At 40.9% G+C, this 27,346-nt stretch overlaps 1 protein-coding gene across 1 annotated transcript in view; it reads right to left on the bottom strand.

Annotated features, from left to right (window-relative positions):
- Window positions 1–5,789: 5,789 nt before the first annotated feature.
- MTTP (microsomal triglyceride transfer protein) overlaps window positions 5,790–27,346 on the bottom strand; it is a 28,392-nt gene continuing 6,835 nt past the window's right edge. Inside the window, exons 4-18 of the mRNA XM_048066415.2 lie at window positions 26,213–26,320; window positions 25,303–25,419; window positions 24,102–24,241; window positions 23,081–23,231; window positions 19,062–19,219; window positions 17,981–18,149; window positions 16,847–16,954; window positions 16,191–16,403; window positions 14,930–15,141; window positions 14,179–14,276; window positions 13,956–14,077; window positions 12,937–13,164; window positions 8,871–8,995; window positions 8,371–8,541; window positions 5,790–7,470 (exon numbers count right to left, since the gene is read on the bottom strand). Of these exons, the coding sequence (XP_047922372.2) occupies window positions 7,302–7,470; window positions 8,371–8,541; window positions 8,871–8,995; window positions 12,937–13,164; window positions 13,956–14,077; window positions 14,179–14,276; window positions 14,930–15,141; window positions 16,191–16,403; window positions 16,847–16,954; window positions 17,981–18,149; window positions 19,062–19,219; window positions 23,081–23,231; window positions 24,102–24,241; window positions 25,303–25,419; window positions 26,213–26,320 (2,289 nt within the window). The 3' untranslated portion in view covers window positions 5,790–7,301. The remainder of the gene's footprint in view (window positions 7,471–8,370; window positions 8,542–8,870; window positions 8,996–12,936; window positions 13,165–13,955; window positions 14,078–14,178; window positions 14,277–14,929; window positions 15,142–16,190; window positions 16,404–16,846; window positions 16,955–17,980; window positions 18,150–19,061; window positions 19,220–23,080; window positions 23,232–24,101; window positions 24,242–25,302; window positions 25,420–26,212; window positions 26,321–27,346) is intronic.

Below are 27,346 nucleotides of genomic sequence, written 5' to 3'. Positions count from 1 at the left end.
CTTCTTCCCCGTTTTCACAACAGAATAATTCTGTACGCCTTACAAACAGAGCATCAGCGTTAAGCAGAACAGTACTTGGGACTGCAGGACAGTGCAGGTACCCGAGTAGGTTGTCCACAGGGACAGCAATGTGTACGGTACGTTCGTTGCAATGCCAGCATCTGTATTCAAACAATATTTGCCTCCTGTCTCTTCCTGTATCGGTGCTCGGAGCGAAGTTTCACATTGCAGTTTACAAGATACAGGTTTGCACGCACAAACTCAGGGTTTACAGTTCCACCCGGTGTACTTGAAAGGAAAAAAAAAATGCCTAGAAAACAAGCGCCCAGGATTTCAACATGTGTTTGTTGGAGGAAGATTTTGTAGGGACTTTTTTTGTTCTTTAGCTGCCTGTAGAGATGAGAGCAAAGAAACGAGGCAATACCAACAGCTTTTTATTTTCTCAGGGGAGATTTCTTCAGGGGAGTGTGTCCCTTCTAATGTCAAACCATGTTTGCTTGGCTTTGTCGATGACTGAACAGACCCCGTGTTTGCATGGAGGAGGGTCGGTTTTGCAAGGAGCTGAGCTTCCCAGACCCAGTCCAGCAAAGCCCTCACATGCACCCCAACTTCAGACACCCACGGGGATTCCTGGGGGCCCTGGTGGTTGCCCACCGGTGCAACGCTTCGCTGAACTCGGCCCAGGGCGCTGGGCGCCTTGCAGACCCGGGTACCCGATCACCTGGGTGAGAGCAGCCAAAATTCACCCCCTGTGCTCAGCAGGGCAAATCCCGTCCGCCACTCGAGCTCCGGGTCTGCGTCTCCCCGAATTTTAGGTCGGCATCGGTTTAAATGACGTGGCAGGACGGGAGGGATGCGTGAGTGTTGTTCTGGCCCTTTGCAGTGGGGCCGGTTTCACTTGGTTAAAATTACTCCTTGGTGAATGATTTAAAATGTATTTATGGGTTGTGTGTGTGTGTGTGTGCGTGTGGTTTTTTTTTTTTTCCTGTCTGCATTCAGAGGTGCCTTTACTATCTAGTGTTGATGGCCAAGTGTCATTCCTTATTCTCATAAATTACTTGTGGCTACCCCAGAACACGTAGAGTATTTTAAAAATGCTTGTGTTTTTTCCCCCTTTTTCTGTGTTATTATTTTTTTCTTTTTGTTTTCCTTTTTTTCCCCCCTGTTTAAGGGGGTGGGTTGTCAGTGTAAAGACATTTAAAAGTGCACATGTGAAGTAAGGACAGCGACTGTTAAGGGAATGTGGGTGGTGTGGCTGATGGGAGAGCGGTGGGTTATAAGGCAAACAGGAAAATGCCGTGAAAGCAGTGCGTGGAAAAAAAAGAAAAAAAGCTATATAATCGGAGAAAAATGGACTCTTTGAGCTGCTTCCAACGTCGATGACACTGTGGGGAGCGTGCAGCCGAAGCCTGGAGCGGTCCCACTGTGAGGACGCCGCGCGGCTCCAAGAATTGCACTAGCGGCGTGCTGCACGTCGGGGACGCTTCGTGACGCCGGGATCGTGTGAGAACAGACTGGGTGGAACCGCTGGGTACCAAAGGTTGTAGCGGAATGAGTAAGCATTTGTATTATTGGGTGGGTTTTTTTGTTTTGTTTTGTGTTGTTGTTGTTTTTTGAACATTATGGCAAATAAAATGTATTTTTCAGTAAAAGACACACTGCAAGTAAGCCTGCTTGGTCGTATTTTTGAGTTTTCCTTGCTGCTGTGTAGAACAATAGTAACAGCGGCGTTACTTACCTGAACACATAAACAGTAGTGAAGAAAAGATTTCACTGCAGAGGGAATGCAAAGCCTCACACTGAGTCTCCCTGAGTTTGTTTCTGGCCTGACCTCACTCTGCTTGCCCAGCCCTTTGGGAACAAGGGGAAGCCGGGCGCATGGTTTCATTTGATTTTTGTTCTTTTCCCAGATATAAATTCAACTGAAAAGGAACTGCACTGTTTCAGTGCAGTAACTTTCACTGGTACATCGGTTTGGGCATCCAAGGAACTGTGTCTTTTTCGTGGTCTGTTGGGACAGCAGTTGGTAAAGCAAACAATTTTTTTTTCTGGTCATCCTCTTTGCTATTTTCCTTGTCTTATATTGCCATATGATCAATAATAAGATCACCTCATTGCTAGAGAGCAGTATTGCTTGAATTATTGCTAGGAAAAGCCTTTTGCTGCTTTAATGTGTTGCTTTTACCCCTGCAGAGAATGAGTAGCTCTCTGATGTTAAGCCTAAATGCTTAGAAAAGCATGAGTCAAACACCAACAATTCACAAAACGGACTTGAAAATTTTAAGATTAGTCCTTCAGTTTAGAAGAATCCTTTCTCTTCTCAGTTTTCAGTATGTAAGAGGCAAACTATATCATCCTTTATATCTATTTTATTGTATAATTATGTATATTATCCTTTTAACCGCATGCCTGAGATACTTAAAGGAAAACAGATTTTCACCTCATCATTTATTTGCAAGTAATACAATTTGAAGTAAGGCACCTATTATCAGTCTGCCATATTATTTCAAGACATTCTCTTCCTACCATGCTGAAAAACCAAGTTTAATGGTAAAACAGCAGTTTGGTGTTTGTAATATTCTCTCTCTCTGGGTTCTTTGAAATGTGTATCTTAGCTTTGCATCTAAGATAGATGTCATCAACGACTTAACTGCCAATGTATAGCTAATGATTCTTACCTGTATCTCTTTGTATGTACGGAGATACAAACCGACTAAATGAGAACAGGTGGAGAAAGGAAGAATTGGGAAAAGGGGAAACGAACTGTGGGAGAGCGGAGCCATGCAGCCTCATCTCAGCAGGAGCAGGCTGGGTGATCCCAGGCTATCAAAGGGCGACCAAAAGAGAATCAAATTGTGGGAAGATAGTGGAGAGAAGGGCCTTAGATCGCCTTGTTCAAACGAGAGGAGTCTGAAATCACAAAGGGAACTGGGGTTGTCAACCGGGAAATTAGAGACCTGCTCCTTTACTTTTTACCAAGAAGAGTCTCCAGAGCCTGGAGCCTGCTTGCCATGCAGCTCTGTGAGGAGCAATTCCCATCACTGCTAGCTTCGCCTGAAAGATGATTTAAGCAGAAAACTCTACTAAACAGAGGTCCACAGTACATGTGTTTAGAGAAATGAACTCTCCCCTGTCCCCAAGAAGCCCAGTCTTGCAGCCGGTGTCCATTTGCCAGCAGCATTTGCATCTTACACTGCAAGAATCCACTGAAACTAAGATGGAAGAGTCGCTTAGGCTGCCTCAAATGAATCTGAAATGTCAGGTGAAATATATCTGGGATTATTAAGGGTTGGTGGAGAAAATCTTCACAAATAGTCTTCAAAACATCACTGGTAGGAATGATGTAGGAAAGGTAGAGGTACAGCACTTTTTGTCAGAAGCGGTAGGAACAAGGCAAAAGGAGAAGAGATTCCCTGATATCAAATCCAAGCAAGCAATCCAGGATAAAACAAGGCAATATGGTACATTTGGGGAAAAAATAAATAATAAAAACAAACAAACAAACAAACAAAACCATGCCTATTTTACAATAGTTATCATCTTGGATTGTTACTACGGAGAACAAGCAATTGGCTTGACAATCCCAAGCTGTATCCCTAGTGTATCCACCTGTTTTATTTTTGAGGTACCTATCATCTAGTTACCGAATTAGAACCTGACGCTGCGAAATGCTGCCTGCCAGCCCAGCACTGCGACTGCCCTGCTTTCCCTTGACCTCAGCCGGAGCAGGCACGCATTTCAAGTTGAAAATGCAGTTAACAGCCTTGCTCAATCAGGCCCTCTGTTTGGTTTGCTATTTTTAACAAATCCCCCTGCATGCTAAAGTACACGGACACTGCAGCGTGCCTTATGTGTGTTCTTGACTCCTAAAAGTGTTCATATTTAAGGACTTTTATTTCCTTCTGTTCTGTAATCCCCATGTAGCCAGACAACTCAGCACCAGATGCCCTCAGTGAGCTGGAGCTGATCCATCGGTAATGTATCCCTTGAAATCTGGGCTAAGTATTTTACAGGTTGCTGAACGTGTGTTCAAGTAGCAGCATTCGGCAAGGATTGATTCATTCTAATAAAGAAAATAATCGAAATTAAGGTCATGGTCCCTCTAACAAGGGAAAAGGAAGGTGCTGCCAGCATGCCTGAAGGCTGGTCTGAGCCCACACCATTTACACCCAGGCAGCTCTGGTCTGTGTCTATTTTTGGCAGGAAAGGACACATTTTGCCAGTAGTTGTTTATGCTCCAGTTATTTATGATTTACAAAAATCAAGATGTTTAGTCCTGATATCCGCTAACCATCAACATCATCGATGGGTTAATTCATAATAATTCTCAGGGATTTAAGTACAAACCCAAACTGTATTGCATGATCTTCTGTGTATTTCTTCATCTGGCAAAGGGAAACAGGCCTCTCTGTTTATTTTGCTTACAGAACTTTGTGTTTAAACATTGCACAGAGCCCCTAAATTATTATTTCATAGAAGACAGAAATGAACTCTCTGTCTCGGAGGAGGACTGCCTTCCGGTCCACTGATCTTTATCTTCCACTGTGCTCTGTGCATGAGATTATGTTTAGGAGTGGAGCAAGACGACTACTGAAATTCAAATACTTTTTGAAGAGTATATGAAAAACGTTCTTTAAAGAAAAGTTTCAAAATCTCTTTTTCAAAGGGTTACTTTTTGGAGTTACTATTCCAATTCCTGAATTATTATTGTGTTGTTCTTTCGGTGTCTTTTGATTAGTAAGGATTGAACATTTGTTCTTCATATACTTCAGTGTGAGATATTATTCAATTGCTACCACTGCTGATTATTTAAAAGTACATGTAATAGACATTATTAAAATGTATGTTACATATTCGCCGTTAACCCTCCATGGTCTGATAAGCATCCACAGTGTTTGCTTTGGTTGTAGCCCTAAGTGTGTTTTCTCTTCAAATGCAGGATTAAGCAACGTATTAATTTCACCTTATTTTTAGAGGATCATCAGTTTTGTTGTTTCCGTAGCTATGGAGCCCACATAAGTAAGCCATTGCCTTCCATTACCCAGCTGTTGGCCTCAGACCCTTCTGGCATCCCCATTATGTCCAGCTGTTAGGGTCAGATAACTTCGGACACAAGTGTATTGCTGCCGTTCCAGGGGGAAGCCTCGAGGACATTTATCTTTTCTGAAGGAGTAACATGGGCCTCGCAGGCTCCATTTGATTTAGTTTCAAGGGATGCTGCCAAAGCTGTGGAAGCCCTAATTTCAGAATGTCCCATTCTGAAAGAGCTCTTTTCAATAATTCAGATGGACATAGGATTTTCCACAAGAAGATGTGCCGGGGCTTGATGAGTAAATAAAAAAACAAAGCACACTGATCAGTATCTCCAGGGGACTTGACGCATTTATGTAAAACAGACCTGTGCACGTTCACATGGAAGAAAAACAAACTTGGTGCTGTTGGCCAAATACTTGGCAGTGGCCAAAGTGCCTTTCATAGTCAGAAAATACTTCATCTCTACTAAGTGTCGATGCAGAGGAGGGGCAGGTGTGTTGTACCTCTCCTCCGGGTGCAGGCGGACGGGTACCTCCAGCACGTGGTTCTTCACGCTTGGGCTCTACCACCCATTGCAGCTACCACCACCTCTTGGCTAGAGTGGGGGAGCCCCAGGTAATCGGGTGTCCAGCTTACGTTGTTGCGTCCTGCGTGGTGGGGAATGAAATGGTTCCTCTTGCCCCCATCAACGCCACTCCTTCCGGCTATCCCAAGCCCAAAGGTAACAGACAAAACCAAGACTGAAAACAAAACAATTTTTTCATACTGTATTTTTGCCTGTTTTATTTGTACTTTGACTAGAAGAAGTCAGCATCATCAGGAAAGACAGCAAGCAGACTGTTTCATCCCATTGATAATGTGATTTCCGAGGATTGGGTACTTTTGGTCTTTTACAACATGAAAGGATATGGGATTATTTTTTTTTCATATTCCTGTAATACATTGTTTCATGGCAATCTATGAGCTTTTTTTTTTATAATTATTATTGGTTTTTTTTTTTGAAAAAAAAAAAACATTCTTCCTGCCTTTTTCTTTTATTTTTTGTTATGAGCACTCACACACCTTGTCCTATAAAATTAAATCAGATGGATCATGTCAGAGATCAGCTAAGCTGGGATGAGGTACATTTTTTTTTTATCTGCAATGCTGTTGTAAATGTAAAATGTTTTCTTCTTCTTTTCCACAGTTCTAGTGAAGCCACTACTTGAATGAGCAAAAAGGTACTAATGTAAGTTATTTTAATTGGATGACTGGCATGAGTAGCTATTACTTGTACTTACTCAAATATGAGCCTAACTTAGCTAGAAAAAAATTGTTCTGGCTCTGCACAGACTTTGCTAGACTGTGCATTCAAAATTGATTTCTTTCAGGACCTTTTCATTCATCATAGTTCAGAATTGCCTTAGTGGGTGGGTTCAGTTTTTGAACTATACCTGCCTTGATTACACACGGTGACATAATTTTTCAGAAGGCAACTTTGAAGAGCAATTGGTGTTGGCTTAACTCTGCTCCTGCTGGTAGCTACAGAAATTATACCATTGATTTCAATTGGAACAGAATTGAGTCAACTGTAAGTACTTCTGGGAACATTACCCCACATTTTTAATCAATTGTATTTAACTGCGGCAGTGAATACAAAAAAAAAAAAAAAAGAGAGAGATAAATAATAATAATAAGCAAGTTCTGGCTGCTTAAAAAATGAAAGATCCTGTTAAAATTATGTAAAATAAAACCTGCTCTTTTTGTAAACAGGCAATACTGAGTAAGCAGGAATTCATGGTCCCATCTAGATGCTAATTGTATTTGAATATTGGAATGAGGATTGGTCATAGGCCTAAACACCTAAATACTTTAAAATATATTCATAAATAATCATTCTTTATACATCATAATTTTTCTTACTGCATGTCAAAAACATGGACTTCTGTATTCCATAAGAAAGAAAAATGAGGGATTATTTTTGCTTTTGGCACAAAAAAGTAAAAATAAAGAAGTAGCACCACCCTTATGGGAGTGCATGGTACACTACCAAATTGGTCGTTATTTGCCCTAGCTTTTTCTTTTTTTTTTACAAAAGTCTTAAATATAGGTTAATATGTAAACACTGTGCACGCACTGGGAGTCTGATCCTGGCCTGTTGAAATCAATGGCAAATTTCCCGTTACTTGCAGTAGTGCAAGATCAAGCTCCGAGTTGGTACGGTACGTACAAGCCTAAGGCATTGGGGAAGCCATGGATTCAGGATAGCAAAAGCTCAGGTGCTCATTTCAAAACCAGCTGCTGGAGGAATCGGATGCAGTGCTGAAAACCTTCCTGCACATGTTGGAGTTCTCTTGATGGAGAGGGTATTCACAACCTGCCAACGGTTCTGCTGTCCCTTTCCTGGCGGTGTACCGTCTGCCAGATGGTAGACTTTCATACTTGGTCACGGAATGCCTGTAAAGGTACAACGTGGTGGTCTGGCATTAACAAATTCATGCAAAACTGTGCCCCGTAGGTGAGGCCGGAGACAAACACTTTACATAGGCGGTTACACTGCCACAATGTGTAGGTATAATCAGACAATGTTTTAGCAACTTCAGAGTAACAGATACTTAACAGAATCTTAAGATTTCCTGGAGATCCTCAAGTTCTTTAATTCCTCTCAGGATTACCACCTTTTGGATCAGAAAAGACTGAATGGAAATCTGGCACCGGCTCTGCAAATGTTATTGCCTTTAGGTCTTAGCAAATAGGGATTAGGAAGGAGTGATAAACCAGACTTCTCACATGGCTAATGCAGTCAATATGTTTGGCTACTGGAAAGCATCTTTACCTTATCGTCCAGTTGTTTAGATCGCAGGAATGCTGATGCCTTAATAAAATACGGTAGCACACATAACAGTTGCAGCAACTACATGCAACAGGTACCTTTATCAACTACAGTAAACAGCAGATCATGAGGAAATCTTTCAAGCTCAGCTGGGTTGTGGCTATGCACTTACTCTCTCACTAGTGGAACAGACAACTACTGCCGGCAGAGTTTCAGAACTGATCATATGCTCAGGACCAGTCTCCTGCCACATCGGTTAGTTGACTCATAAAACCAAATTAGAAAACTGGACAAAAGTGCACAGTCAGAGCAAATTCACTGATCTTCTGAATCTCAGGGGTCAGGGACGTGGAAAAATGGGTTAGCAAGAGGCTGGTGTGCATGACAGCTTGCTCTGCACCTGCTTGTGTTAGGGTGAAATTTGGCCTCTGTTGTTAATCTCTCCTGGCTGTGAACACCAGAAGTTCCAGATAGAGCAGCTGGCTGGAAGGACACCTCATAAGCTGTGTGCTCTTCATCCTTACCTGAATGGAGACTCAACTCTGTCCATCTGCATACAGACTAAAAATGGGTACTGCGAAAACTGCACGGTGGAGATGAAGTCCAATGTTGTTTCTACTTCCAAAGTGGTTTCCATGCCAGTTTTTATAAAGAAGGAATCCACCTCTGTGTTACCAGATATAAACATGGCTACCCTGAAAATAAAGGTATTACTATTAGTTCAAAACATATCAAGAAAGAGGGAAATAAATTATATACATTCCTAGCATCCATTTATTAAATCTGCCCCCAAAGGAGCCCGTTTTTCAGCTAAAGGTATATAAATTCAGAATAAACCAGGAAGAACTGGTATTTCCCAGGTGGAGATGAAAAGAGAACAACCAGTGTTCTCCCATACACGTAACTTTTCTTCAATTTTAGCTCAAATACAAGGTCTTTTATATTTAAATTCTTCTCATTGGGACTACCAGGGCCCAGGAGCCTGAGCTCTCTAAAGCTACAGCACACACGGGGGGTATCTCACCTGTTCTTGACGTTGGTTTTGGACTCCCTGTACCACAGGCTGAACTCCATCCCTCCCGAGATGTCGATGGCCAGGCCGCCTTGGAAGTCTGCGCTGGCCCTCGGCCCAGACTGCAGCTGAAACTCCTGGAGCCAAAAGGAAGCACATGGACACCCCCGTTACTGCCTGCAGACCTTGTACTGCCATCTGTACTGCTGTCAGCAGGCTCTGCTGGCAGGCCAGCACAGTCAGAGTGAACTCCTCTCTGGAGCACCAGCATCAGTGCGATGTGGTGCCGCTTCTTCAGCACACCCAAAAGTAGCACAAATTACATCTTCGGTGGCTGGCCGGCCAAGCCCATAAGCTAACGCACCTTAATTGCCACAGGTATTTTGCATTTAATGCATTTTCCATCAAACGTCAAGCATGCTCGTGGCTTCTTGAAACCTCTGTGGCTCTATATGATTACTTCACCTTTTAGGGTATGAAACGATATTTGAAATAATCTCTTTGGTAGGGCCAACATAGCAGTAAGTTGCTGCTGAAGTGGCTTGAGATTTAACTCAAGAATGCCGTGGGCTGGCCCCAGCTTACAAACCCAGCACATCCCCAGCAAGCGTGGATGCCGCGTGCTCTGCTTTCTTACTTTCACCCAAGTAAAAAAACATGGGTTGGGAGTGCTGTCCTTCCAACATCAAAGGGTGTTTTTGTACTGACTGCAGTGGGGGAAGGAATACTTCCTGAGCTCACTAAAAAATACATGTTGGTCTGTTTAGATGTGGAGATAAACACCTGTTTTACTTTATTTTACTTTGCTTTTAATTGGGACTGAATTGGTCAGTAGTTTTTAATGACTGACAAGGTAACAGTATACATTCTAGCAGAGACATGTATACACAACCAGAGGAGAGGATATTTTTAAATGTATTGTCAAATTGCACCCAAGAATATCAGAGTATGATTGGTGTGCGATGGCTGCACACTTTTAGGCTTTAAAGGCTACCTAGAGTGAAGTCAAGTTTGTCACTGAAACTGACAAGAGAATCTAAGGAGCGCTTGTCTTGTGTTTTACTAGCTCATCTATTTCCTTATTTAGAGCTCAGTCCTGTCCTTCATCTCATGTGCAAATCCAGTCCAGGCTAATGGGAGGTGCAGATCACGGGGACCAAGCCTTCTCAGGAGCAGTATTTTCCTTTCCCTTCCTATTTTAAGCTTTGTGTGTCATTTGCAGTGGAAAGTGTGATCTGAAATATCGGAATCGTTAGTTGCTGTTTGACATGCTGACATGTGGTCTGTTTCAATAAAAACAGTTTCTTTATGTATTGCATGGATAGTGCTACTGTAACCCAACGCAGAGACTGCTGGAAAAGGCACTCCTTTGGGAACTGGCTATCTTCCACTGGGGTCTGGCTTTCAAATGGTTTCTCTGACCTATTAATAAAGTATTTAATTTCTCTGTGCCTCTGGCAGGTGCGTTGCCTAGGAGAAATATTAACACTACTGAACTTTAACGCAGGTGACTTTAGAGTCTCAAGAACAGTTTTATGAGAGTTGTTTGTTTTATAGAGGCAATTATAGATTCTGGACTGTTATTCTTAGCCCTCAAACAGCACTGTGAGAACTGGCAATGGCTGTGAAACACACTCTGACTTCAGTTTGTGAGGTTAGGGGAGAAAAGATGTTACAGACAGTGGGTGGGAGCACAAGGTTCAGCAGCAATACTATTAACTTGGAAACCGCCTCTCTCTGAAATGTGCCTATTGGGATTACTGCTGTTGTAAAGTTAATGAAAGGAAGCGATTTTCCGGGGGAGGTTATTTGGTGGATTTGACAGCACTATAAGTATAAATCAGTTTCAGTCTTGCTATGCAAAATGATCCTTATAAACATCAGTGAGGGGGGTCAAAACTCCAAGATTTAAAAATAGCTTTTCTCAAAATCAAGCTGTGCCAATGCAATAATTGCAAACCAAGCATTACATCAGCTCTTTTCTGATAATTCATTTTTAAGCTCACGTCTTGGCTTCCAAGCCATGCTTTGGGTGTTTGGTCTCGATTGCACTGTCCCTACCTTATGCACGTTTTTTACCTGTTCTGAAATCAACATTGCGGTCAGCTGTGGCACACTGAGTTGTGGTATCAGAGGGTGAGCAATGTTTCACATGCCTGGTTTTCATATTTGGAAGAAGAAAAATCCACATTTGTCTTTGTTGCCTTTGTCTGTGTTTGTTTGTGTTGTAAAGGGGCTTATGTTCTGAGCAAGACCTGGCCAAGTTGGCCAGGGAAAGCAGAGGTGGTACTCAGCAATCAAGAAGCTAGTTTAATTATGGCTTGCTTGCACTGGTTTTCCTCAGTTTCAGTGTTACGCCACACACAATTCCAGTCTAACAATGTTTTCTAGTTCAGTTGCAGTCACAGTTCAAGGATTTGACAGGTGGAAGCATTTCTAATGAAGCTGAACTGGGTTATGTGTAAGTGTCCAAACACTGCTGATGTTGCTGCTGACCTGTAATGCTGATGTAAAACCAGTTTTAGAAAAATGTGTCGTTTAAAAGCAGCTCAGCCTGAAGCTGTTTTCAACAGTGTTTTAAAGAGTTTTTGCCTTTGTGGTGCTAGAGGTAAGAACTACAAAAGGTAACAGCCTTTTGGGTTGTAAATGCTCACTTTTGGTGGTGTCCAATGCTCGAATCCCAAAGAGCTTAAGCAGCAACTGTGCTAGTGGTAACTCAAGAGAGAAAGCAGGGTGGGATCCCATCTAATCACAGCACTGCGCAGGCTTCCAGAGAGTCAGTGTCTGACTGAAAATGATACACCCTGATACTGTTAAAAATGGCACCCAATCCCAGCACTGGTGTGCTCCAGACTTTTATGAGGTTCTCCAAAGATGAGGAGCAGAGAATCTGTTGGCTGGCAGAGCCCTCAGGGTGCTCGGCCAGCTGATTCTGCCAGGGTATGTACGGAGCTTGGTGCACGCACAGCAGTTGGAAATACTTAATTCTGTAAACACCATGCTCGTACAACCATCTTTCTCATCTCTGCAGTTTGTTAAATAGCTCATGGTAAAGTTTTTGCCCATAGTCTACATGTGGAATTGTTGTTGGAATGAGCTTTACTTTGCCAATTTGTGCTCTACCTGGGAAGCCCTCTAGACTTATGATACCATTGTAAAGTGGCTGAGCTGGGTTCAGGATGGGGACAGCTGTTATGTGCAGGGGGTGTTTATGTGTAATTTTGATCAGAGTGGATTTTCTCATCATCTGCTTTTGACATTTTCTTTTGCCAAGATTTAAAGGGGAATCAACAGCCCTCTGTCAGGTAAAAGGAGGTCATCCTTCTGCAATTTCGCATATGAATGATATTGCCAACAACTGTCCTGAAGTCAAGCAATTCTTTGAATACTCCAGTTCACAGAGTTAAAATGCTGGCCCTGAACTTTAACATGTCTAGACATTTAGTCCTCCGAAAAGATAATTACATTGTCAGTTATATTTGTGTATGAGTCTATATTTAAGTATAAATTGAACTGCCATTACGGGTGAAAATTGCATAAAAACTGTATAACCCCCATTTTAATTCCTGTTTTAGCCTGGCTATAAGCATATGAATTTTCCTCCTCTTAGCATTGTTGTCTGCAGGTTAGTGACCTGGGAAAGGCTGAGTACCAGTGATTAATTCACTCCCTACCTGACAGATATTGCCTCATTGGATGTAAGGTCTCTGGACAACTTCTGAAGAGTAAAACTGAGGTGGTTATGTGGGACAGTACTGTCTTACAAGAAACTGTGGGAGAGGAGGTAATAGTAATAGGAGTTTTCTACAGGAAGCTCAGTTGTATCTGGTTTTATTCAGTGTTACTTTGTTTTCTAGAATGATATGTGTTCTCACCTTTGTCCTAGATAGCTTTTCATGTAGTTTCATTCTAGTTTCATACTTGTGACTTTTCTATTGTTCCCATAGTAAGAGAAGCCTATGGAGCATTGGTCAGATTTATCAACATCGGAAAAAGAGAAAATAAGATGTCCTATATGGGAGAGAGAGCATCTGCATTTAAGAGACAGAAAAAGAAGAAAATAGTGTGCTACTAGTACCTGTGAGTAATCTGTCAGGAGGAGAAGTCCTTTCACCACGTTAATGGGATCTCCAGTTGCTGAGAGCATTTTAGACATTAAGTCACCATAGCCTTGGAAAAATGTAACTGGCCTGAGTTGGACATCGAACAAAATGGCTGACATGCCGGCAAAAGAGTCCAGGTTTTCCTCTCCTTCATCGGGAGTTGCAGCTATTATGGTCTCTAGACCTTGAGCTTCGATCACCACCTAAGAGGCAACAGTAGTACAGAATCAATGAAAAGCTCTGCCTGAACAAGGCTGTTAACGACCTTTCACGTTTTCTTAATGTCTAAGAGCCTAACTCTAATTTATTTAGTTGTAGGTGAAAAAGTATGAAGTTATGACTTAAGGGAACAAAGTAGAGCAACTAGAAATACTGAAATTAAAATAATCTCACAGCATGTTTTTTTCACTTTAGATGAAGGCAGAATTTGCCGACAAGCCCGGTCTTAGTTTCTCAGTTTCTTTTCGATCACATTTTCCTTTATTTGTATGACTGTTTTCCGCAGGCATTCAGGAGGAAAAAAAAAAAAAAAGATTTTTGGTGCAATTTTTGTCCTGCAGAAACTTAGAAACTTAGGGGGATTATAGTATTGAAGGCACTTGCCAACATTCAGAAAATGCCAAAACAGAAGCATCTCGCTTAAATCTCTTTGATTCCTAGGTTTGAGCCAACCCTTGTATTTCCATTCCACATTATACTCATATCATGGGACTTGATTTTACAAAATTGCAAGGCTTTTACTAATTATATCATATAAACAATATAGGCTTTAACCAGAGACAGGACATGGATACATCATAAAGGACAAAACACCTGGTGATGTGAAGGCGTACAATTGTCTTATTGTCTGCTGCATTGTTTTTTTCCCTCTATTCGCATGTTCTCTGTCCAATGCAGCAAACTTTATAGTCTTAAGCATTAGCTGAATTGATTTAGAAGTTGTAAGAAGAATCCCACATCCTGGCTTAGCTTTTTAGTACCGTGTAGCAGTTACCTGGCCGGCATGAAGTTGAGTGTTTCTATCGAAAATATGGATGTTCAAGTTACTTCTCCTTAAAATGCCAGAGCCTGAATAGAGGATGTCAAGGCTGTATGTGGACGATATATCAGGACCACCTTAATTAAAAGAGACAGAAGGTACCTGTGACTAAACTAGTGGATTAATCAAATGTTTGGGAATACAAACAGGGTTATAAGGCAGTTTCCTGGTTACATACGTGTAATATAGCCAGAGTAGGCAGAGGAAGAGCCTGGCTTGGAGAAGCGCTCATAGTTATGAGAACGCATGTCCTTCAGAACTCGCCGAATTGTTTTGCTGTGAGGTTTCAAAACAAACGAACAAACAAACAAAACAGAGAAACAAGAAAGTTATGGTGACAAATTATTACCCTTCTACAGAAACATCAAATCTGAAAAAGGGTGAATTTCCCAGTAGGAAAGATGCTCTCATTTTTAAAATTAAAATTATGCCTCTAAGCCTCCCTTAATTCAGAGCTTCTTCTCCAATTTGAGCTACTCCTGCAGTAATAGGTAGAAAGGCAAGCAAATAAAGGTCTTGCTGGAAAATTATTATTCTTGAGAAACAGAGACATTTTGATTATTTTCCTTCTAGTATTGTGATGTTTAAATTTTTTCTTGATCATTGGTTCTTGAAAATCTAAAAGCAAGGGCCACACTGAACAGATAAAATTAAGATCAACAGAAGAAATTTCCTATAGTAATGCAGGTTGGATGCCTAATTCTCATTTGTACCTCTGAAAATGTAACTAGCTATCAAATGAATGTCATTGAAATGCACAAATTTGTTCTGAAATATTGATACCTAAAAGTAGCACAAAGATCAAGCATCATCTTTTTTTTTAACTGTCCTTAAATTTTACAGTAGTTCTCTAATGAGAATCTGTGTTTCTTCACATTTCTGCAAAGGAGTGCAAAAGAACTGTATATTTTATAGTGAATTTAATGTACCTTGAAGGCATTTCAAACTGAAGTATATCCTGGATCATGGAGAGCATATACTTGTTCATTTCCAGAGGCAGTTCGCCTATGGAGAGCAGGATGTTTTTCACTTCCATGTAGGTTGGGTTACTGTTTAAGATGACAGCAGCTGCAGTGGTTCGCACTGTCTTTTCATGGACTTTACGATTCTGGTGGTATATCCTGTTCATTGTTTTCTTCACCTGGTCAGGAAATAGATTTATCAGTCACTACTCAACTCACATGATGACTGGGCAAAGTACAGCTTGGAATCTCGTTTATAATGTCAGCTTAAGCTAGGCCCATAACTAAGGCTAATGCATTAGGATATATTTTCAGCTCACTGTTCTTCATGGTTCTTTTGGAATGTAAGAGATGTGTACAGCTCAGTGACCACATGGGGATGTGAGGAATCTGTTATGCTCTCTCAGCTGCAGTCCAAATACAGTCTTCCACACTGATTATGACAGTGGGACTGTAAATAAATAGGAGTACTAAGATCAAAATACCATGTCAGTGATAAGATCCAGACAAAGATTCTCTTGACTGTTAAGGGAAGATGTACTAAAAAAAAAAAAAATCTTGCAATTTTCACTTTCTAAATAGTGCCTATGGTGGCCCCACAACCCTGAGAAGGTTATAACACATGTTTGTTACAGATAAAGCCATGGAGAGGCATGTAGCCCCGGGGACAGAATGGTCTCTGGTACATGCACTGCCAGAGCAGCACCCTGACATACCCAGCAGGTATGAAATGGGATGCAGGAAAATGCAGCCAAGGCAGGACCTCTCCTATTTTATGCCTCATCTGTTAGCCTTGGAGACTGCAAAGTAAGATGCAGCTATTTCAACTTTCTGTTTTATCATGTATTTTCCCTGACTATGTGAAAGAACAAGAAAGAACAGGGGTTACACAGGTTTCCATCTGTTTCTAATGACTTCTGTATGTCACAGAGGAGAAAACGCTCTTGCAAATGGAGCTCCAGTTTGCCCTGCAGACTTGCCTGCCACCTTTAATGGCTGCATCTGACTCTGGAGCCAAAGGTTGAGTACCATCGGCAGATTGTGAGCTGGGGATGAAGGAACGTATGGAGTTTTCTGGCTAGAACTAAAGTACATGTAATAAGGTTCTGATGGAAAAAAATACTTGGGGGCACCTTGAAGAGTGGGATTGACAAATGTAATCTGTTTAGTTATACTTTGTTCAGTATAGTCTCTTGCACTTCTTTTTTTAGGCAGTATCTATTCTTACCTCGTTGGTGAGGAAAGAGGGATCATATCTCTGTATGGCGGTGGCAGCAGTGTTGCTGATGTGCCCTTCTTCTGACTCGGCATACTTCAGAAGCAGTGGAATTGCTTCAGGAAGGAGTGCGTTCTTCAGTGCCAGCAGGTACATCTTCACATTGTCACCTTTTTTAGCCTTCTCCAACCTATTTAGAATCAGCTTTTTGGCTTCCAAAACAGCCTAAAAAAAATCAACAGCATGTTTAAGTGGTGGTCATAATTTTACCCTCTCTCTCCTGAGAAACAGGAACAGCAGGGCTGGGTTCTAGTCCATTTTTGGTTTAGCACAACATAACACAGAGCTAGTAAAAGTGTCCTTAGTAAACTGCATGTTGCTGACTTCCTTCAAACTATAACCTGTGTGGCCAGAGTGACATGTGGTTCCATAGACTTATCATTCATTTCACTGGGAAGATATCAAATTAAAGTATAAAGATGGCAAAATAGATGACGTTATTAAAAAAACAAAAGTTTCTCTATTAAACAAAGGAGTTTATGGGCTTATTTTAAAACAGGTAGGAATATGGTGCCTGTGTCTCTCATGCTCTCCTGGTAACATCAGCAGGGTTCATTTACATGTCTTGCAGACCAGAACGTGGCCAGCAGTGAACAGCAAATACTCACTGGAAGCTTGCAGCCTTCTCTGTCACACAACTTTCTGATGAGCGCTCCCATGACAATGACAAGAGTTTCTCTGATTTCTTCATTTGCGATATCACCCTTGAACTTAGACTGTTAGGCAAAAGCAACACTGTTAGTACTTCCGTCTAAATATGATGAACCACATGAAACCCATCTGGACTGAATGCCTTCATTTCCTGTGGACGTTAGTGTGCCACAAAGGCAGTGATCACCTTAATGGCCTGGGCTCAGGCTAAGCACTAACTGCTCTAGCATTACACATAAAAACTGAGTGCCATGTTTCACCTGAGTTACACTCAGTGTCTCAAGTAGTAGAACTACTTTTGTAGCCTTTTTTAAAAATATTATTATTTTTTAATAATATTATTGTGTTCAGTTCTGGGGCCCCCATCATAAGAAGGACACCAACATATTAAAATGAGTCCAAAGGAGGGCCATGAAGACGATCAAAGGGCTGGAGCACCTCTCCTGTTAAAGCAGGCTGGAAGAGCTGAGGTTGTTCAGCCTGGAGAAGAGAAAGCTCCACGGAGACCTCATAGCAGCCTTCCAGGAAAAGGCCTCCAGGCCTCCAGGAAAGCTGGGAAGGAACTCTTTGTCAAGGAGTGGAGGGATAGGACAAGGGGGAATGGTTTTAAACTAAAAGAGCATAGATTCAGATTAGATATTAGGGAGAAATTCTTTACTCTGAGGGTGCTGAGGCAGTGGAACAGGTTGCCCAGAGAAGCTGTGGCTGCCTCATCCCTGGAAGTGTTTAAGGCCAGGTTAGATGGGGCTTTGGGCAATGTGGCTTAGTGGGAGGTGTCCCTGCCCCTGGAAGAGGTTTTGGAATTAGTTGGTCTTTAAGGTCACTTCCAAACCCCATCTTATGATTCTATGATAAAATGGTGTCCGGACTTTAATAAGGCTTTTTATCTTTAATTGTTTTGCTTGGAATTATGTTTGTTTTCCATGTAGTAAATGTTGGTACCATTTTACAAAGTACATAGAGCTTTGGTCTGGACCTGTGAATTTTGTGTGTTTCCAGGCTATATGCTCCTGGTGCACTTAAAGGAGACCCTGGAAGGGATAAGGAAAGGAAAATTGGAAGTATTGTATTGGTTTTGTCCTTCGACTTACAGTTAAAGATTTCAGGAGCATTTCACTGGGGTGAGAAGCAAATCCACAGGCATACAGGAATCGCTCCTGAAGGATGGAAGTACTTGCATCCTTAAAGTCCAGAAACTCCAGTATGGCTTCCAGTGACTCTGGGGTCTGAGCAGAAGTTATAGCATCCACTATCTGCGGACTACAAAGATGTGGAAATGAACATATTGCAATGAGCTTTCATTTTGTAATGAAAATACTGAATGCACTTTGTTGCACTTAGAAAGAATGAAGCTATTGTGCTAACAGATCTGTTTTTAGCAGGTAAGAGAGAATTATTCTTGTTGGCCAAAACTGTTTTTGAACACAGTTCAAAGTGAATTCTTCCATCTCAAAATAGCAAATGGACTCCAGAAAGTATTCATATCCATGGACAAAAATATTTGACTTTACGCAAATACAGGAAAAAAAATGCATTCAAAAACACAACTGTTTAGAGTGTCTTTAAGTTCACAGGGCAAGGTTGTAAATGGAAAAAAAAAAGTTTTACTTCTACAGAAGAGGTAGCAACTAGAGAAAAAAAGGGTTCTATACTAACTGAATTACTTGCAGGTTTATCTTTGTTGTTACCATCTGCTCTAATTTGCTTGAAAAATCCTGACTGTAAAGTGGAACTCAGAAATGCTTTCCAACTCCCTAGTCTAGGTGCACATGCTGGTCATACCCAAACTCCAGTCTAAGGACAACATCCAGCCATGAACCATTGCCTTCTCTGCTGCATTTCCATTTGAAGGAAACCAATGGGCAAGTCAAAAACAAATCAGAGAATGTTTCAGAACAAGCAACTGTGATAAGAAACTCTGCCTAAGCTACAAAACATGTTTGCTTTGCATTCTTACTGGCTGAATAATATGATGCAAACATACTTTATTACAAAAAAAAAACAACAAACGAATAAACAAACAAAAAAACCTCCTTTTTCCTGTAGACAGTAGTGAATACTGTTTTTGGATTGCTAGGACATCAGCAGTAGAACTGAATGTTTTCATGCTATTTAGCCGTTTGCAGGTTTCAGAAACTTAAACCTTCTGAAAGCTTGTTCATGATGACTTACAGGAGTTCTTTCTTTTCACTTTTAATGATCTGCAGAATCTCCTCTTTTGTAGCTTTTCTGATGTTCTGAATGAAGGACAAGAAGCTTCTTGCTGCTTCAGCTTTGGAAAGTTTTTCAGGATGCATGTATTCTTTGATGCTCTGCCAGTGTTCAGAAAGCTGCAAAATAATTCACATTATGTCAAATCTCTCAGATCATGGTTTCGGTTCTCAAAATCAGACTTGATAAATGCAGATATGTGGGCCAGCTATTGCTCAAATTAGCTGAAATCCAATATATTGCTAATCCTTTAGCTAAGTATTATCTAACTTGTGATATCCCAGTCCACGTATCTTCAAGACCTTTCTCTCTCTCTCTCTTTCTGCTCTTTAGTATTTTCATAATAATGTACATTGCCTTAAGTACAATTTGTTTTGAAACAAAATGTAGTTATTTAGAATGTCCTGTCACCTGAATAAGGTGAACTTCCTTATCTTGCAAATTTACTGTGCTTTCTGGTGAATATGGTGTTTGCCTTCTGTTTCCATTTTCTTCTAAGTCAGATTTTTTAATGCGGGAGATGCAAAATCCTCATTTTATAAATAAATCACAAATTCTCACAAGATGGTAATTTTCGAAGTGGTTTTTGTGGAACAGGAGTAAATGACCCACAAGTAATTTGAATTTCTTACTCATAAAACTGCATAAGATATGCAGTTATTGCAGATTTGTGTTTATTGTACGAAATGGTAGTTAAGAAGGTATTAGAATAGGTACCTGCTTCTTCATCTGTTGTTGCTATATTTACTCCCCATGCCACATTTCTGTCCAGAGTGAGCCAACATGGTTCCAAAGTACCTATATCTGTCCTTCCAGCTGCGCTCCTATGAGAAGCTGGTGCAGGTATTTTGACCTTTCCTCTCTCACTTGTCTTTGCCTCTGTTATCTCAAATTATCAAGAACATTCCTTGGTGAAAACTCAGCTGTTCTCTGCAGGAGTGTTTACTGCAGTTTTCCTGAGTGGGAAATGACACTAGCACCCATTTGACCTTTACTAAAATACTTCCCCTGTTCATGGGTTTTGTATTGGGCAATAACACTTGAACCTGCCATCAAATAGAAGTGTCATTCAACAGTACAGAGTGCAACCTCCATCAACTGTAACAAACAATAATTAGGCAACCATGATTGAGACATAGGATATTTCCTGGGGATTAACAACCAGCTGGGAGGAGCTCATGTTCTGAGGCACAGATGGGTCTGTTAACCTCAACTGGTGATTAGTGCACCAAGGTCGGTGTGACTATTATAAGCTGAAATTGGATAAACATATGGGCACTTTCTATTCCCACTATTGAAGTTGCACCGTAGCCCAGCAAGAATTCTCTGACTTCATTAATCCCTTTATTTTCTCCTGTGCAGAGCCCAGTTCTATGGGTTTAGCCTACACCCCAGGGACAAGCGAGGTAGGAGATGTGAACTGGAGCCATCACAAGCAAAAGAGAGTGGAGACCAAGTCTCCCTCGTTTGGGGGTGCTCTAAGCACTCAGCTGCTGCAAGGAGCAGCTGCCTTCTCCTGCAATGATCATGACTTTAAAAAATAGCACCCACAGTTGAATTTCACTAGGGTTCTTGTTCTCCTGATGTGAATGTCAGGCTGTTTGGATTGAACAACCCAGGGATTCAGGCACAGATGCACGCACTGCCCCATGGCAACTCAGCCAAACTCAGACAGGAATTGGGTTCCCTCTCATCAGACCACAGCACTTCTGGTCTCTCTGGGAAAATTTGAGCCAAATCGAGAGATCCTAAATCAAGCAAGACTTGGTTTTGACTGCCGGTGCCTGTCAGCTGCCTTACCAGCCTACACAAACGTCCCTCAGGTTAGGTGAGCCCAACCCGTGAGTCCATATGGCACATGAAACTGTGTGGATTACTCGTGGCTTTCCTGCAGTGCTGCACCTAAGCTCGTCAGCTTGCCCTGTGTGGGGGCTGCCAGTGCCAGCAGAGTGCTGTGAAATGCAGCTGGAGCTGGCTGCTGTGGGCAATTAGGAAGCATCTCTGCTCCATCAGCAGGATCCATCATCCAGCATGGGCTTGGCCAACATCTGGGTTGGTATTTAGTCCCTCATCTGCAAATCTGCAGCTGCCTGCAAATCTTTCTCCTCCTCCTACTAAAAGTCATGTCAAATAGATAAGGGAACAGTTGCAATGCAAAGGTTGCTTGTTGGACATTAAGTACTTGAGCAGTGAGAGGCACCTCCTCTTGTCAACCACTGCATGGCTTATCCTGTAGCTCTGGGCACACAGAGCCCAAAGCCAAATTTTTCAGAGGTTGTCTACACAAGGAAGAACAGAAACAACTCCATTTCAGGAGGGGCAAGCATCTGTTTCTGTAGGAAACATGAGTATAAAAAAGCTGTAGGAGCCATGAGCTCTTCTGAAAAGAGCATGCTTCATGTTGATGTGTAAACACAGAAATCTAGGTCTAAATTTAAATGTAGATGTTGGCCATGACCTCACAGAAGCTAGTGCTGCCACCTGTGACATGGGGCTGATAATGGTTATTTTACCAAATTCATAAAGCTAGAGACAAGACTTGTTACAATTTGAAACGGGTTTTGAAAACATAAAAATGTACAGCACACCATGTCAGCATGGCATTAATGTATACTATGATATATAAGTACCAAATGTTATGTTGCTGCTTTGGATACAGAGTTCTGTTTATAGACCCCATCTTTTCATAGCAGTTACTGTAAAATACAGTGAGAAAGCAGAACTTCATTCTCATCGTGCCATTAGGTTTATAGCTCAGTCCCCAGGCACAGCTCTGGAATTATACCCTATGTTTGTTATCTTGGTCTGGAAATTATCTCTATAACCATTATAAGAAACTCAGTTCCAAGTGACAAATTGGTCAGCACAAACCCCAGTGGGCAGAGTCTGGGGAAGAGCACCTGTCTCTGCTCTGTTTTAGACCCCTTGATGTTCCCTACTCAGAACTGCTTCAGCACGCATGCAACATAAATTCTAATTCATTTTCCCCAATATATTTTTTTAATCTTCTCTGCGGCTCTACATGCTTTAGACAAGATAAATTATTGCAGTGCAATGTTACTTCCAAATAGCTAGAACAATTTCCAAAATAGTAACGAATTTACGCTCACCAGAAATAGAGGACTCAAATTATGTGTGCTGAATAGACGCCTTATCCTGCTTATCAAAAACTGACAGAGAATAATAGTCTTTAAAATAATATTCCCATTCACTACTAAATTCGTTCTACAATGGTAATAGCATTAAAGCTGTTTGCTAACTATCACTATTGCAATTTATATTAGTGCATATGATGAATATTATCAGTAAAACAAAAGATGATGTATTTAAAGCAAGTTCTTACTGTACCAAGGTCTTAGTAGATTTTAGATGTTTTACATATGAAAAAAAAAAACACTTTTTTTTTTTTTCCCAGGAGGGGAGAGATGAGAAGAGTACTGGACTTGCTGATAATATTAAAGCACAATTTTATATTTATAAAATACCTATAGAGTCTTTTAAATAAAAGTCTTCCTTCATGGTCAAGCAGTTAGAACAGGCAGATATATTCCCACAATTTTTTTTCCTGCCTTCTGAATGGCTATCTACCTTTAATTTCTAGGAGCAGTTCAGCTCCTCCATGATAGAGAATTGTTTATAAATACTGGTCATCCATCTTTGTAGTCATTACACACCCCATTAACCAGAGGATAGAAGTTTCTGCCAACTCAAGGTTGGTAAAGATGAGACAAAACAAAAAGGTGTTGCATTTCTGAGAAACACTGCACTTAGTTTTTGAAAGACACCAAAAAGGTTGATACTTTTAGAAGTAGATCATAAAACACCCTCATGTGGTGGAAAACCATTGCAGCACTACAGTACTGCTCCCTGCTCTGGGGAGTTAAACATCTCCTAGTGGACTGCTTGGACAGAAACTTCTATTTCACGCTTCTTTTGCTCAGCAAACCAAACTGATGTCCAACAAGTCTGCGTTTACTTACCGAAGGACACTTTTTGCATTCGGATTTGACTGTCTCTGCTACTAGGGGCATGGACACGTAATTGGAGTCCAAAGTCTTGACAACACCAGCAGCGTGCTTCCCAGCGATCAGTCCAGGGCCACCTTGTACTGACTTCAGTTCCAGTCTCTGCCTGTGCATCCATACATTGAAAACACCATTAGAACTCAAACATTTCAAAGAAATGCAAAAATCACAGGGAGAGGAAGCAAAAAGAAACCCTCCACAGATGAAAAATACAGAACAAAGAATTACTAAAGTTCTTGGACTTGTTTTAAAATGTTCAGATCATGGAAAGTCTACAGCTTTTTAGGTACTAGAAATATTTAACCCTGGTGGGATTACTGCTAGAGGAGCATGATATAAAATACCTAAATAACAAACTTTATAAAGTATGGATCTATAGTGTCTGATAAACAGCCTTCAGTAACCATAGACATTCTGAAAAGTTTCATGTATTTGTTCATAAGAAGATCTGGAAATTGGGTTTTTGAATGTATTTTTTTTTTTAGATAGCATAATGTTAAGGAGATGCCTGAATCATTTGTCTTATATGAATATCACCAAGCTTTCAGTGTTTTACAGTCTGGAGTTGTACACAGACGTAGCTTCCATTACCGTTTCCTTTCTGTGCAGGTGATTTTTTTTTCTATCCCTCTGATTTCTCACACATAAGAAATGAAGATCCATTTGGAGTATTTCTTAAGCAATGAGAGAATGCAGAAACAGAATTCCTACCGAAGTAATGAATTGCTTAAAATGTTTTGGACAGTTGCAGCTGTTTTAATTGCATTTCCTATGAGTGCCATTATTTATTATTTGCATCTATTATGGTAGAGCCATTAATCAACATTGGACTAGGTACCACATGGATATGAAAGAGATCTAAATTCTACCTGACGAGTTTACAGTCTTAGATCTTAATGCTGTAAGACATACACGTGACCTGACTTGAACCACGAGTTTCTGCTACCATCAATAACAGTCAAATTGTCCAACTTACTTTGAAACTATTTTGGCATTTGTTTTTCGTCGGGAATTCAGAAAGAAAACATAATTCTCTTCTGCCTTAATGGATTTAAAGAAACTGTCTTCCAGCACATAAATTGTGGCAGATGTGGCTTTTGTGCTGACATCCAAGATCTGAAAGTAATTAAAAAATAAACCAGAAGAAAGGCTGGTCAATAAACAACAATCTAGGAGAAGACCTCACAGTTCCAAGTCACAGCAAAACTCGTAAAAAATATAGTGAAATGAAGAAGGTGCACGTGGGTTGACAACATCTTAGGCTAAGCCTGCAAACTAGGATCTCCCATATTTTCACATATTCCCTCTACAAGAAGAGCCACTCACTTCTGCACCGTGTGTTTCAAATTCAATACTTATGAGAAAGGAAAGTGTGGTGGAGAGGAAATTATGGAACAGGCTGTAGCTGAGAAAATGACTGATAATTTATTTGAAAATACATTTTATATAAGATGGGAAGCTTTTCCAGGAAAATCTCATATAAATGAGATTGTCATGTTCACAACTGAGAAGAAAACCAACCACCTTGCTTGATCTGTTTGCATATAAATTGAAGTCTTTATGGCAAGCGTGAAAATCAGGAATTCAGTCATTGTGTTAAGTCAGTTTATGAACAGAGCATATGCTACCTTTGTACTTCTCTGAGCTGAGGAATGTCAGCGTCTGACATGGAGAATCCCAGTGCCTGCAGCATGTGTCCAGCTTGCACTCACTAGTAACCACTTAGAAAGACATTTACTAAGAGTGAAGGATCATTAAGGCCATAGTAGGGCTTCAGGAACCTCTGCAGCATATCTCCTACATCACACCTATTCATAGGGAAGCCTTTATTTCCTACGCAAACCCTACAAGGCTCTACCCAGGAGTCAGGATTTTGTTCGGCATTTATTGTGTACACTGAATGCTGTGACTTAGAAGCTGAGAAAAAGGTAACAGTTGTCACTATTTGTTCAAAGCGATGTGAATTAGTTTGCTGGACTCAATGTTGCACAAGAGAATCCATTTCCTGTTCTCCCTGTGGGTACCACATATGAAATTTGTACTAGTAATACTATAAATGCACATGTGGAATTTGCTCTACGCAATGCCAGAAAGACCTTTTGAGAAAATGACTAATAGCTAATAAGGATATATTTTAAACAGGCAGAACAGATTTTACCTTGTAGAAGAAATCATACCTTGTTGTGGCTGGTAAATCCCGTTTTTTCTATTTCACAGGAGTCCAGGGCTTTTATTTTAGTCACCTGATCTTGCCGCACCTGGTAAGTAGTATTGCATTTCCCAGATATGTCCACCTTGAAAAATAAGAATAAGATTAAGACTATTTCTTGAATTTTTCTTCTGGACCCCAGAACGCCTTCCAAAGATGAGCCATATTTTCTACTGTTGACAGCTCATACATGAGATGCTGTGCTGTTTGTGTTTGGGTTTACTTATCAGTTTTGAGGGTAAAGAGAGACTACTGCTTTATTTTTCCTTGTATTGGTGTTTCTAAATACCTGTCTTAGATACCCAGGGGTACTTTCCATTATACGGCTATGAAGGAAAGTAACAAAGTTTATTTAAACATAAAAGTTTGGAAACAACTGGCAGGTGGCACTAAACATAAGAATTTGCATTAAATTCCAGCTTTGCTCATGTTGACAGATGCAAAAGTTTAACTACGTGATGCAGGTTAAATGGTTGTGGCTAAACCATTGCTAACTTTGTATGGATACTTGGTTTGATTTAAAATGGTTTTATCCATTGAATTGAACTTAGGAATCAAATGAATTTAAACATCAGTATTATCTCTTTTATAGTGACGTGGTTTGAGTTGGTTTATTTCCAAATCCTGCTAAATTGATTAAAGTACTTTAAATCAAATGGATTTCACCAGTTCTTTAAGTTAATTTCAACTTGACTTGTGTCAACAGATATTCAGAAGATTGCCCTTCCACCCCCAACCTCAAACACAATCAAGGGGCTGATTTCTGCCACTCTTTGTTCTCTCTGAAGCCAGCAGGAGCCACAGCCCTGCCTTTTAGATCAGACTGGGCTCTGCCTGTTTCTCTGATGATGGTTATCTTGCCAGATATAGCACCATACCTCACGAGAAGTACCAGAGTGCAGCTGTAGCTGGAAAAGGCTAGCCAGACCTCTCTTAAGATTTTGAGTAAAAGCATGTTCATTTTGATATGAGTAGAAGTTTTGGACCTGTAGGAATAAAAAACAAGTATGTAACCAATGTGGTTAAATGAGAGAGAGCAAATGCGGGTCATTTCCATAAAATCCCCTTTACTTTTTCTGTCCGGGAAGTTGAATTTGGACCTGTTGTCCTTATTTAAGCAAACTACAGATGCTGGAGAGCCTGCTGATACGACTACAAAGATTTGTTAAGCAGCTGTATCTAAGACTGTTTCAGTGTGGTGAGCATCTTTCCTGCCTGTTAATTGAGAATTTAGAAGTAAAATGAAAAACTTTGCATAATTTCACACGACTTCTTTTCCTGCATAATCTTCAAATAATCCCACCCCATGTGCACATAATATCTGTTGCACTTTAATCACAGGTTACAAAAACTAGAATGAATCATAGATAAATCACAGAATGACTTAAACGTGTCAAACATATCACAACCTTTGAACTTCATGGGCCAACTGTTGTGCTTCAGCCTCTCCTCTGGCAACAAAAGACTTTGCTCCTCCACCTGGCATTCAAGGTGCTTTAAAGATACATTTTTTTCAGAAACTGTAAGCCAAGTCAGCGTGTTATCTTGGGGCAACCCTGGAAAGTGAACTCACTGTGCCAGGGGTAAAAGTATCAAAGCACAGAGAAATCATAAAAGGAGTGTATAGACCCTATTACCTGAGAAAAAGCCCAGGTTTTTAATACTACATCTCAGTCTTAGCATGTGAACTACTTCTGCCAGCGTATTTGCAATGTACTGGGAGCAGATGTATTTTGACTGTGTTCCTCCGACACCCCAGCCCTCCTTTAGGGATGTGTACAGTTGGGAGCCAGTGCTGTCCCGTTTCTTTTTCTGTTGTGTAAAACTGATGACAAGGCTGAGTCTGAAAGTTACTGAGTAGACCTGATAGCAGCTGCAAAGCAGTAGGCTGAGCCGGTGGCCAGGGTATGTGCTCAGTGCCTATTTACAGCAGGAGGTAAAGATTCTGCTGGGATAGGGTGTCACAGCCCTTGCTCTGCTCTGCAGAAAAGAAAAGAGAGCATGACCTTCAA

The sequence above is a fragment of the Anser cygnoides genome, chromosome 4 (genome assembly GCF_040182565.1).
Source record: "Anser cygnoides isolate HZ-2024a breed goose chromosome 4, Taihu_goose_T2T_genome, whole genome shotgun sequence".
Classification (NCBI taxonomy): Eukaryota; Metazoa; Chordata; class Aves; order Anseriformes; family Anatidae; genus Anser; species Anser cygnoides.
This window is presented reverse-complemented; position numbering and strand designations above follow the sequence as displayed.